Below are 13,170 nucleotides of genomic sequence, written 5' to 3'. Positions count from 1 at the left end.
CTTTAGGCTCCTAAACACCTTTGAAAATCTGGCCCCATGATCTTGCAACGCCTGAGTATCACAAGCACTAATTTGATGGTTGATCATTCCAGGGGTGCTAATCCCATTGACACCAGTGTGAATTAAGCCTGAGAATTAAATAGGATGTTAAAAATCAGAAAAGTTTAAAGAAGAGCCTGACTAAGTTACTACAGCTCAGAAAATCCCCTCAGAGCCTGATCTGTGTGAAATGAACATTGCCACACAGGTACAGGCTGACGGGACCCTGCATGCAAGCTCTTGCTCTGAGGAAGTTAGGTATTAAATGATTCTGGTCAATCATTTCTCTACTTTCATATTATTGTTTAAAAGCAGGTCACGTGGCTCTCTTAAAAGCAGGTCATGTACCTCTGCTTGTGGCATGTGGACAAGTATTGAGAACCTCTGGAATCAGTAACACTGGTTATATTTGCAAAAGTGACTAATGATTTCAGGACACTGGTTTTGGGTGCTCAACCTGAGATGCCTTAATGGGATGTGATTTTCAAAGGATGCTCAGCACTTTCTGAAAACCAGGTCCCTTTTAAGGCAGCTCAGGTCAGGCACCCAAAATCACAAGGCACATTTAAACATTTGGGCCCTTATTCACTAATGTCTGGAAAATGCCAGTGACTACCTGTAAATTCTAGTGTTTGCCTCATGTTTGCAAAATAAAAAAGAGTTTAAAAAAAACCCTTAAAATATAGCACTTTATTGTTGTAATATACAGTTTTTAATTACAAAAGTTTTCACATAAAACAATTATTTTTCTTAAAAAAACCCAAAAACATAGGGGCCAGATCCTCAGCTGGTGTAAATCAGCATCGCTCCGTTCACTTTAATGGAGTCAATGGTTCTTCAGTGGAATCATGTCAATTTATACCAGCAAGGGGTCTGGACCAGGATGTGTCTCACAGACAGTGTGAAGTGAATAGAGAAGATCCAACATAGAACTTGCCTGAAAAGAACAGAAGGATCAAGGTCCCCAGCTGGTATAAATCCACTGAAGTCAACGAGACTAACTGAGGCTCTGTCCCAAAGTGAGAAAGGCTGAAATGTGAAAGAGCAACACCCTCCTTTGCCCTGTAATTCCAGCATCCTGCAGAAGGCAGAAAAAGCTTCAGCTTCCATTATTGCCAAACTGTAACAACCCTAGATAGGTGCCTTGCTGGGCCTGGAGTCACAATGCTATATCTCAAGAGCACAGTTGTCCTCTCTATAGTTGTCCTCTCTATATCATGCAGGCGAGCCCCATCTGCCCACGGGATCAGGGGCAAAGAAGAGCCCTTTGCATATTTCTTACTCACCTCCCAAGAGTCAGCAGCAGAAAACGTTTTGGAGTCATCCCGATTTCTCATGCTATAGTCACGACGTGGTGCAGCACATTGTGACTTTCACACTTGCCTGCACAGCTGAACTCCCAGGACCCAGTTCATCCTTGCAAAAGCACTTTGGGGTCTGTCTACAGCAGGACACTGACCCACTGCTTGAGAAGTTTCAAGAAACTCTTTAAGTGGCAGGAGTGAAAATGTTTGTGTCTCATCCTGGTCACAGCATTGGTTCAGGAAGACCAATCGCTGATGACCGCTGTCAGGGAAGGATGAAGGTGCGAGGGTAGATGGACTCCTAGCATTTAAAAGGTGCTGTGTGAAACCTGACTTTAGTATTTGGTCCTCATTGTTCAATACCATTTTAGCTCCACTGCAGACTGGGCCTTAACGCATCGTCTCCAACAGTGGGACTTAGAGGAGGCCTGTACATTTGAGCATTACAAATGCAGCAGCAAATCTTACACTGCAGGCCAGAATTGCTATGAGCAGTTATTTCCTGGAGATAAACCAGATTACACAGGACATATTATCGGCTTCTAAAACCCTGCACTCTTTACATCCTTTTCCCTGTGCAGGTGGCTCCCAACAAGCCACTATGGAGTATTTTTAGCCCTCTTTAAAAAAAGAGAAGCCATCATCACATTCTGCCTGCTTGTGACTGAACTTTGAGTGGTGTTTTTGTTGCTGTTTAGTTTTTTGCCCGGCCAGTTGAAGGGCTTAGAGTCAGTCTACGGCTTCATGCAATGGTAATGCTCCTTTCATTCTGCCTCGGCAACAGGCAGATTGTGCCTTTCCTCTGGGCTGAAACAGTTCCAGTTCCTGGCAGGAAAGTAAAATTCATTCCAAGTTCCTTTTCTAGGCCACTAACTGGCTAGACTCTGGCATTATTGTGGTCTATCCGAGGCGACTGATTTGCTTGGCAATTGCTATAAGATTGGTAGAATGGCTCAAAGAAGGAGAAACGAAAAGCCGACGGCAATGTGCTCCTGCCACTGTTGATTTAGTGTGTAACTTGTTTCGTGAGTGGCAATATCCCAAAGTGATAAAAGGAGGAGGAATTAAAATGAAGAGCTTGCACTGAAAGCTTCTTGCAACGAATGGGCACAAGAGACCCTTCCCAGCTTGCTCTCTGCAGCGGCACCAGCCTAAGGGAAAGGTGAAGAAACTCACACGAGTCAAAGAATAGTGCAGAAGATGCTCCCATTGTTGTGGCAGCCTCCGTCCATCCGTGCAGCTATTCTGGTCGACATGGTGGTAACTTTCTGACTGTTTGTTGCTGAGGAGGTTCCTCGGGTGGATCCTTCGATGTGAGGTCGTGCTGGAGGGTTCTCCAGAGTCCATGCAACGTCAGACCTGGAGAAACAGAAAAAATACCCCACAAGCATCCATTAGCAATCGGGGAGGGGGAGGAGCTTCCTTCTCAGCCAACGGAATGACTCCATTGTCCTGACTCGAGAGCTGATTGATGTTTTTGGAATTGGGAAACGTCAAAGAAAATCTGTGTCAGAATTTTGCATTTCAATGAAAAAGAAAACACGGGAAAGTAAATTGATTACATTTATGAAAATCCCTCCCCCCCCACACACACACTTTGTTCCAACTCTCAGGCAGAACAATGTGTATTAAATTTTGGAATTTCAATGAAATGTCAAATTTTGATGAGAAAAAAAAAGGGGGGGGGGAATCCAAACACATTTGCGTGATTTTGTTCCCTGTTTTTCAACCACTTTCTCCATGTGAGTGCAGTGCAGGTCTTGGGGATGTGGTGGGTCAGGGAAAGACAGCGGCGGAGGAAAAGTGTACTTCTGGAATCTGTATAAAGAAACCCTGGCTAAACTGGTTACGTGAAAGAACAGGTTTGTTTGGGGATGAAATGAAAGCTGTTGGGGATTCAGTAGTCACGGCTGATTTGGGTCTCAAGACAGGAATGCACTAAGGGTGCAGGCCTGGAACTGTACACATACACCCAACCCACACAAGAATTGCCTGCCTTCCCGTCCACCACCGAGTGGTGCTGATTTTCATTTGACTGAGAACAATGGAAAGCGACAGCCCCAGGCTCTGAGGGCACTGCCGGTGATTTTACAGGAACAAATTCAGAAGCACAATCCACTCAGATCAGCTCTTCTAACAAGCAGCAGCTCAGAGTGGAATACTAGTCTGTCTGTCGGTGTTTCACGGGCCGCCCGCCACCAGGGGAACGGGGGTGTGCGCTCAGGTACATCAGGCTGTTCCTTTCTCTTCCAACCTCCCTTCAAAGGCCAGGTGAAATCAATGGGCCCTGTTCAGGGAAAAGGAGGCTACACCCAGATCTGAGAACAAGCCTGCTAGGAGAGAGCCAATGGAAGAGCATTCTTGGGGCCGACATTAGAACAGGTGCATCAAGCTTCTCGCTTCTCCCCAGTGGGGAGCCTGGTTTTCCCATGGTCAGGAGTGAGATGATTCCAGCCTCTATCTCCAGGTCCTCACAGAGCTCGGCACTGCAGGAGCTGGTGCCTGGAGTAGCTGAGCAAATCTGCCCCAATGGAAGAAGAGGGGGAGGAAAGCAGAGCAGGCTCATGGCCTGAAGCCCCCAGCTCGTGGCCTCTCCTAGGGGTCACTGCCCACATTTTGAGAAGGGCTGTTCTAGGCCAAGGGACTCGTTAAAGAGCAGCGCGAGGGGCTTACTTGCTCTTGAAGGTGAGGAGTTTGTTGTTCTGCACAATACAATCTTCTGCATTCGACACCTGCTGCAAAATGGTCTTCTTGGCCCTCCCTTGAAAAATCAGGTTTTCCTGCACCAGGCCTTTGGTTTGGTCAAGCATAACAATCCCATAATCCCAAAAGGACTGGATCCTGTTCTTGGTTACCTGCAGGGGAAATATCCCAACATGGCACAACCAGAACATGGCAAAAATATTGGGCCAGGTGGCCTTTTCCATGATCTAATCAAATAAAGTGCTGAAGTTGTACATGGTACTTAAGTATATCTATTAACCTGTCATCAGTAAAAACAAAACCCCAAAGATCTTAAAGTGTAGGGCCCTGATTCAGCAACCTATCCCTATTCAGCAAAGCACATGTTCAGCGGTAACCACATACCTAAGTGCTTTGCTGACTAGACACAGATTTAGGGCTTAAATGCACTGATGAACTGGGGGCTAAATGTCCAAGTAGGACCAATACAGTTAAGCAAAGGGGCAATGTTTAGCCAGACTAGAACAGAGAGAGATGGAATCGGGAGGTTACAGAGTTCCACGATGGTTTCTCATGTGCTCACAGAACTTTGAAGGAGTCACATTTAGAAAGCTGTTAATTCTATTTTTTAAGGTGTCCTTGTAACCCAGAAGGCTCACACCTGGGGACGGAGTTCTGGGAGATGGTGTGTTTAAATATGGTGTTTTCTGAAGGTCAGCGCTGTGCCCAGTGGGGCTAGGCAGCTGGACTGCAGGTTACATGTCTCAGAGAGAAGTGTACTGTGAGACCCTAAGACTGGGGCAGTGACCACACTCCATTCAGGCTCCAGAGGCTTAAAATACCCAGAGATCCAGGGACCCAGAGGTTGGGTTGTTCCAATGGTTAATTATTCTTCCTGTTAAACATTTAAAGCCTTATTTCCAGTCTGAATTTGTCTAGCTGCTACTTTCAGCCATTGGATCGTGTTAAACCTTTCGCTGCTAGAACTTCACCAAAGGTTGTGGTGGAGTCTCCATCAGTGATCATTTATAAATCAAGAGTGTATGTTTTTCTAAAAGATCCACTGCAGCAATTATTGTGGGGAAGTTCCCTGGTCTGTGTTATGCAGGAGGTCAGACTAGATGATCCCTTCTGGCCCTGGAAGCTCTGAGTTAGAACTAGGATCCCCTCACCGCTGAACGTCTCCCATGGGCAGCAGTCCCAATCTCTGTCTTCCTTGTTATCCTGGGCAGAGCCACCAGGGGCAGTGCAAACTGTTTACTTCTTCTCACGCAACTCTCGGGACAGGTAACAGATCCTTGCTAGAGTCTTCATGGGAAACAACAACAGCAACTAGTGCAGCTCGGGCTTCAATCAATGTCCCCTGGGGCCCGTGACAATTTGAATTCTCCCTCAATCCTTTAGGGGTACTTGCATCTGGGGAGCAGTATGATTAGGGTTTCCATAGGTCTAGTTTTGCCTAAGGCCCAGACAACAACAACAGCTCCCTGATCAGAATGTTTTTCAGAAGGAGTTAGTGGTTCGTGAACAGAACAGAGGAGAGAGCACTCATCTCTCTAACCTAACCTCAGAGCTCTCTGCGCGTTCATTGCTGGGGCCTTTTCAGTGAAGATTATCGCAACAGACTAGTACTGCACCTTGCTGCGGCTTCACCCCACCAGAGACTAGAACAAAGGTGCCTTTTACCCTTAGGGTAATACTGGCAACTCGCTAGGAGTGGGATTGCTGCATCTAGTTTGCAAACATCGGAGCAAACTGCAGCAACTCCTGCTTTTAATGCAGTGGTCCAGCCTGCAGTTTCTGGAGGTCTCAACCTGCAATGCTCCCTCTTGCTCCAAGCAGCTTGAGTGTTTGGCTGACATGGAGCAATGCATGCTGGGATCTGTAGTCCCCATTAGCCACACCAATACACTAAACATGAAAGCAAATGTTGACCATATTGCAGAACTCCGTGGGCTGCATTTGGCTTTTAGGAGGGATTTTAGCTACAACAAGGGCAGTGGAGCAACTAACTAAATAAAGCACGTGGGTGAGGAGAAAGAGAGAGTGTACCAAAGACAAGCAAAGTGACACTCCACCGCAGTCTCTGACTGTCTCAGTTGCTCTCTTTCATGGCAAATAGGTTCCACATGGAAGACAATTGTCTATCCACATACAAGGAATAATCACAGAGCTACCTATGCTGGGAAAAGTCAGAACAACACTGTATGAAAAGTAAAATAAAAATCAACATTGGAGTGACAAATGTGCTATTAATCAGAAGTGTGGCCTAGCAGATAGATGAACATGATTTGTAGGGGAAGAATCAACTTGGTTTTTATAAAGGGAAATCATGCCTCACCAATCTATTAACATTTTTTAAGTGGGTCAACAAACTTCTGTACAAGGGTGATCCAGGGGATACATTATACTTGAACTTTCAGAAAGCCTTTGACAAGTTCCCTCACCAAAGGCTATTAAGCAAAGTAAAAAGTCATGGGATCGGAGGGAAGATCCTCTCATGGATCAGTAACTGGTTAACAGATAGGAAACAAAGGGGTAAGAATAAATGGTCAGTTTCAAAAGGGGGAGAGGTAAATAGTGGGGTCCCCCAAGGATCTGTACTGGGACCAGTCCTATTCAACATATTAATAAATGATCTGGAAAAGGGAGTGAACAATGAGATGGCAAAATTTGCAGATGACACACAACTACTCAAGATAGTTAAGTCCAAAGCAGACTGTGAAGAGTTACAAAGGGATCTCACGAAACTAGGTGAATGGGCAGCAAAATGGCAGATGAAATTCAGTGCAAAGTAAGGCACATTGGAAAATATAATCCCAACTGTACATCTAAAATGATGGGGTCTAAATTAGCTGTTACCACTCAAGGAAGAGATCTTGGAGTCATCGTGGATAGTGCTCTGAAAACATCCACTCAGTGTGCAGGGGCAGTCAAAAAGCAAACAGAATGTTGGGAATCATTAAGGAAGGGATAGATAATAAGACAGAAAATATCATAATGTCACTATATAAATCCATGATATGCCCACACTTTGAATACTGTGTGCAATTCTGGTCACCCCATCTCCAAAAAAGATACATTTGAATAGGAAAAAGTACAGAAAAGGGTAACAAAAATGATTAGGGATATGGAACAGCTTCCATATGAGGAGAGACTGGGACTGTTCAGCTCTGAGATGACTAAGGGGGGATATGAAAGAGGTCTATAAAATCATGACTGGTGTGGAGAAAGTGAATAAGAAAGTGTTATTTGCCTCTTCACATAACACAAATACCCAGGGTCACCCAATGAAATTAATAGGCAGCAGGTTTAAAACAAACAAAAGGAAGTATTTGACTGTGTGTTGTGTGAAGAATCTGTGGAACTCATTGCCAGGGGATGTTGTAAAGTCCAAAAGTATAACTGGGCTCAGAAAAGAATTAGAGAAGTTCATGGAAGATAGGTCCATCAATTGCTATTAGCCAAGATGGTCATGGACACAGTCCTGTGCTCTGGGTGTCTCTAGCCTCTGATTGCCAGAAACTGGGACTGGACGACAGGTGATGGATCACTCAAAATTGCCTTGATCTGTACATTTCCTCTGAAGCACCTGGCATTGGCCACTGTGGGAAGACAGGATACTGGGCTAGATGGACCATAGGTCTGATCCTTTTTAAGAGCACTGCACAGGGACTTTGGAGAGCTGGACTCTATTTTGGGTGACCTCTGGCAAGTCGCTTCCCTCTCTGTGCCTCAGTTTCCCCCTTGTAAAATGAGGATAATGATGCTGACCTCCTTTGTAAAGAGCTTTGCAACCTGCTGATGAGAAGGGTGAAGTACTATTACTATCATTACAAGTATATTCCATCAATGGGAATTCTCTCGTTCACAATCTCCTAGCCTCTCCGACATGCATGTTTGTTAAGCAACAGAGTTGCCGCACATGAGCAGTGCTGCTCTGCTCTCCTATGAGGGGAGGATGAATTCTCGCTGCTCCTGTTTCCCTTTGATTACCTTAGTGATGCTACAAATGACTAGCAGCTTTCACTACAAATCCAAAGAATAGAAGCTAAGACCTACGGACTTTGACCATTCTTCTGGGATTGACACCAGCACTGAACCCAGGTCTGGTTTCCTCCTAGTGCACCAATCCATCCAGCCTAATGAATTCAGGAGAGACAAATTCAGACTGGAAATAAGGGGCACATTTTTAAACAGTGAGAATAATTAACCATGGGACCTGTTAACCATGGGACCATGGTGATAGATTCTCCATCATGGGCTATTTTTAAATCAAGATTGGATGGTTTTCCTCTAAGATGTGCTCTAGTAGAGAACAAACAGGACTGTATTACACGGGAGGTCCGAGTAGATGCTCACAGTGGTCCCTTCTGGTCTTGGAATCTAGGATTTGTTTGAACACCCACCTTCATGTCTGCAGTCTGTAACAACCGGAGGCCACATCCCCGGTTGCCTATGATGTCATTCTCAACGACGACCCCGTCACCCTTGGAGGTGATGCCGTGGCTGCTGTTGTCATAAATGCCATTGCCACGTAGCTCCACTCTGGCCTCGCTTTCGATCAGCACCCCCTCGAGGCTGTTGCAGGAGATGCTGTTGTTGGTGATTCGTGTGAGCTGGCTGCTCTGTAACACAGCAATCCCGCTGTCGTGGTTGGCATGGATGGCGTTGGCTATGATGTTAAGTGCTTCGCTGCTCTTGACGTACAAGCCAGCGGCTGCAAAAGAGGGGGAAAGAAGTCAGTGAACTCGTCTGAGGGAATAAAACAGGGCAGGCGAAGCAACTGGATCTGCTGGGCAGCCAGAGAAACAAGTCTTCCACCAGCCTATGATTGGGAAACTCTGAATGTGCTTAACCGTTCAACACCCCGAGTTCTGGACTGGAATAAACCCCAAAATGCCAAGAGAAACTCAGGCTAACCGGCACTCAGGTTTGTGCTAAGGATCAGCGAGCCTCGACTCTGAGGCCGTGTGATAAGTGAAAGGGGGGGGGAGAGCTCCCTTTTATGGACACCCAGCCAGCCAGTTAGCTATAAAGTACCTCTTGGTGTCTGGTCTCTGCTTGCTTTACCTGTAAAGGGTTAACAAGCCCACAGGTAAAAGAAAAGGAGTGGGCACTTGACCAAAAGAGCCAGTGGGAAGGCTAGAGCTTTTTAAGATGGGAAAAAAGCTTTCCCTCTGTCTCTCTGTTGTTCTCGCTGGGCTGAAGAGACGGGGGCAGCAGGAATGCTGTGTAAAGTTTGAACCAGGTATGAAAAATCATCTTCCATACCTAGAAGGATTCATTGGGACAGGGAATGTTTAGATAGACGCAATCAGGTTTATTTCTTTTATTATCTGTAAGGCTTGTGGACTCCTCTGTGCTCACCCCAGATGCTTTTGTTGCTTGTAACCTTTAAGCTGAACTCCCAAGAAAGCTAGTTTGGGTGCCTAATTTTTCTAATTGCTCTTTTAAAATCTAGCAATAGCCTAAATTCCAGATGTATTTTCTTTCTTTTTGTTTTTAATAAAATTTGCCTTTTTAAAAAAATACCTGATTGGTTTTGTGTCTTAAAAGGTCAGTGCATATGTTATTTAATTAGCTGGTGATAACAGCTGGGATTCCCTTTTGTTTGTTTTCTTTTTTGGCTTCCCCAAGGGAGGGGTGGAAAAGCCGAGGGGCCTCAGGGAAAACTTCCAAAGTGAGTTTTTCCAGGATTTGCAAGAGGCAGTTTTTCACTTGGGTGGTGGCAGCGTTTACCAAGCCAAGGTGAGAGAAAAGCTGTAACCTTGGGAGTTTAATACAAGCCTGGAGTGGCCAGTATTAATTTTTAGAATCTTTGCGGGCCCCCACCTTCTGCACTTGAAGTGCCAGAGTGGGGAATTAGCCTTGACAGGCTGTCTTTGGACAAAGCAGGGTGGGTTTGACATTTGTAACACAACCCCAAGGCCAGGCTAGTTCACAAACTACAGAAATTTTGCACGGCTCTCGTGACAAACTCCAGGATGTCAGCACTGAACTGGTCAGACTCCGGAATGGGAGTGGGCAACAATACTGTACAATACTGAGCACAGAAATGACAGCTATGATAGAAACTGAGAGCTACCGGTTGGCATAGGAGTAATATAGACGCTGCCCAAGGATTCATTAATGTAGCGGCATCTCTGGTTTCCTGAGACTCAAGCTGACCCTTTATTCAGGGCTGTAGAGAGAGGGATTTTACATACCCCAGCTGTGGTTTCCCAAGTCTTCCTGATCTTCTGCTACTACTCCCGTCACCTGTCCTGCCCCCCACAGACAAGCTCCAGCAATTAACCTCTTGCAGGAATCAACTTTCCATCCAAGGAATTCTAGGTGGGGCTCGCTTTGGAGCTCCTCAACGCTGCTCCCTACGCAAAAGCTTTTTCTCCATCTCCCTTCGAAAGGGATGAACCCATAGGCCCTGCAGCCTTCTTGCTTCCTGAGTACCTGCTCCTTTTCTGCAGGGGGTGAAGAAAGTGGCTTTAAACTACCTTTGTGCTTCCTGAATTGTTGCCCAGACCAGTGCCCTCTCTGGCTTCAGCACAACCCAGAACAGCCCAATGGCTGCTGTAAGCCTCACCAGCATGTAATGGCCCTCTGAAGACTCTCTGCGGGACTCATATACAGCCGGAGTACAATGCACTCCAGCCACACACTCCTTTCCACCCTGCAACCTTGGGGGCTGCCAGGGCCTGGTGTAACATGGTTCTACTGGGATATGCCCAGAGAGGAAAATCCCAGTGATGGAAATCCTGCAATGGTTGTTTCCACCCCCTTTGCAGCCTATATAAAATGGCTGCAGCACTGGAGAAAATCCAGTCCCTAGTTTAGAGACTGAATTTATCCTCTGCAAGGCAGCGCCAGGGGGCTACCACTGCTAGGCATCACTCCCCTCCAGTCTGCTCCTCCATATTTGTCTTGCTCCATCATACTCAGAGCTGCACGGTTACTGTGGTTGTGATCTCCGCAGTCCCAGGAGACCCCGAGCACATCTCTCCGGGGACTCAGTGCGGGGATGGAGTCAGCCCCTGGACAGCATGTTTGGGGCAGGCCCAAGCAGCTGAGACCACGTTCACCTCCATTGTGATTGATGCTGTTGGACTCCACCAGTGCCACACTGATGGGCCGTCGGGAGGTGAAGCGCTCGTCCTCGCTGTCCAAATCATTCTCCCAGCTGGCAGCTTCACCCTCGTCGTTGAAGTTCTCATTGCCGCCTTGGTTGGCGAGATAGTCGTTGGCATCATCTTTGCGGCAAAACACGGCCACCCCGTAGATGCTGTTGTGGCAAATTCGGTTGTTTGTGATGTGAGGGAGACTGGATGACATTATCCATATGCCACAGCCCTTGTTACCTGCAACATGCAGAGACAGACCAAAGAGTAACAGCCAGGCTCCAACCATGGGCTGGCCCCACTGGCCTAGGCCCTGTGCAGACCAGAGCTGGGTGCAATTTTTCAGGCAAAACTTTTTTTCAGCAAACCATGCAGCTTTGATGACACCAGAACGTTTCGGGAATTTGTCTCGGTTTCACCAAATGGTTTCAGTCAGAAAGAAGCCCCTGAAAATAAATTATGAAAAAAATCGAACCATTTCCATTTTTCACCTTGAAATGACTTGGCGTTTTGACATTTCCTTTTGTTTTACTTAAAAGAATTAAAAAAAAAAACCCACATGAAAATGGTCAAAATTGAAACAAAAAAATGCCATGCAAGAAGAGACAAAACTTCATTACACCTGAAATGATTTTCTGTTCAAAATTTTCAGCGAGTCGAAAAGTGGAAGAAAAAAAAGGAGTACTTGTGGCACCTTAGAGACTAACCAATTTATTTGAGCATAAGCTTTCATGAGCTACAGCTCACTTGGCTTATGCTCAAATAAATTGGTTAGTCTCTAAGGTGCCACAAGTCCTCCTTTTCTTTTTGCGAATACAGACTAACACGGCTGTTACTCTGAAACCTGAAAATTTTGAAAAATTCCATTTCTGGTTCAACCTGAAACCACTGGCCTTGCCAGCAAACTGAAAAATCTGTTATTCACACAGCTGTACTATAGACACCTAGTGAGAGACAGCCCCCGCCCCATAGAGCAGTTTGCAAATTAATTGTTTTTAATGTTTTATCTGAAATGCTTTTACCTTAAGAATAAATGTGCTTGCGTACAAAGAGCCGTGTAGTAACTTAGAACTGTGGGCCATTACGCTGTTCATAGACCAGAGAGAAAGCAAAACACAACGCTGGCCTGTTTAGGCCATCTGGCTCGCTAGAAATATCACAGTGTAGGCAGGGAACTGTGCAGCCTGGAAATATCCCGTCAGAAGGAAGAGACACACAGGTCTCTACCCAAGAGAGGGGGACAGCTCTGGGAGCGGGGAGTCTAGAGTGGAGCATGGAGGGGGAATACAGGCGTAGTTGCCCTGAATGGTGACACTTACTGTGTAGCAGAGGTTGGACAGATGCACATTGCCGCAATGATCCATTCATTTCTCTTTCATTTCTGATTTGCTGCTACCTCTTATGTCGACACACAAAAGGAAGGACACCCAGGCTCAGATCCTCAAAGGCATTTAGGCACTTAACTCCCACTGAAATCAAGTTCCTAAACAAAGCATTTTGGGGTGGCGGGGCCCGTGAGTTTGCGATGTATTGTACATACTGCCTTGGCCTTGTGGCTAGCAGCCTAGGCTGAGATCCAGGGTTCTAGTCCTAGCTTTGTCACAGACTTCCAGTGTGACCTTGGGCAAGTAGCTGAGTCTCCTTGTTACTGAGTTTCCCCACACGGAGGATAACCCTTCCCTTCTCCTCAGGAGCGTTCCAAGGCAAGAGAAGTGGTCAGATATCATAGTAATGATGGACCATGAATGCCTAGCCAGGGAGATGTCAATGCTATGCTGGCTAAGTGCTCACAGCCCAGGTGGTCTGAGAAGTTGGTGCCATTACACTTCCTCTTGCTGCATATTGGAAGTAACAATTTCTGCGACTTTATTTTCTAGCATGAGTGGTATCAATGTATGACTCTTCTTGCCAAAAGGGCCATGGGGTCTTTTAAGACCCTGCACAAACAGGCACAGTCCTGGCTTATAAAAGGCTCATCCAAAGGATCTCACACACTGTACAATCTCAGTGGCAGCCTCAGGCCCACAATA

At 46.1% G+C, this 13,170-nt stretch overlaps 1 protein-coding gene across 1 annotated transcript in view; it reads right to left on the bottom strand.

Moving 5' to 3' along the window:
- Positions 1 to 2,524: 2,524 nt before the first annotated feature.
- FBXO10 (F-box protein 10) overlaps positions 2,525 to 13,170 on the bottom strand; it is a 53,528-nt gene continuing 42,882 nt past the window's right edge. The window contains exons 7-10 of the mRNA XM_077816510.1: positions 11,105 to 11,380; positions 8,435 to 8,745; positions 4,017 to 4,198; positions 2,525 to 2,702 (exon numbers count right to left, since the gene is read on the bottom strand). Of these exons, the coding sequence (XP_077672636.1) occupies positions 2,525 to 2,702; positions 4,017 to 4,198; positions 8,435 to 8,745; positions 11,105 to 11,380 (947 nt within the window). The remainder of the gene's footprint in view (positions 2,703 to 4,016; positions 4,199 to 8,434; positions 8,746 to 11,104; positions 11,381 to 13,170) is intronic.

The sequence above is a fragment of the Eretmochelys imbricata genome, chromosome 5 (assembly GCF_965152235.1).
Source record: "Eretmochelys imbricata isolate rEreImb1 chromosome 5, rEreImb1.hap1, whole genome shotgun sequence".
Taxonomy (NCBI): domain Eukaryota; kingdom Metazoa; phylum Chordata; order Testudines; family Cheloniidae; genus Eretmochelys; species Eretmochelys imbricata.
The sequence above is the reverse complement of the archived record's forward strand: the minus strand, read 5'-3'. Positions and strand labels throughout refer to the sequence as shown.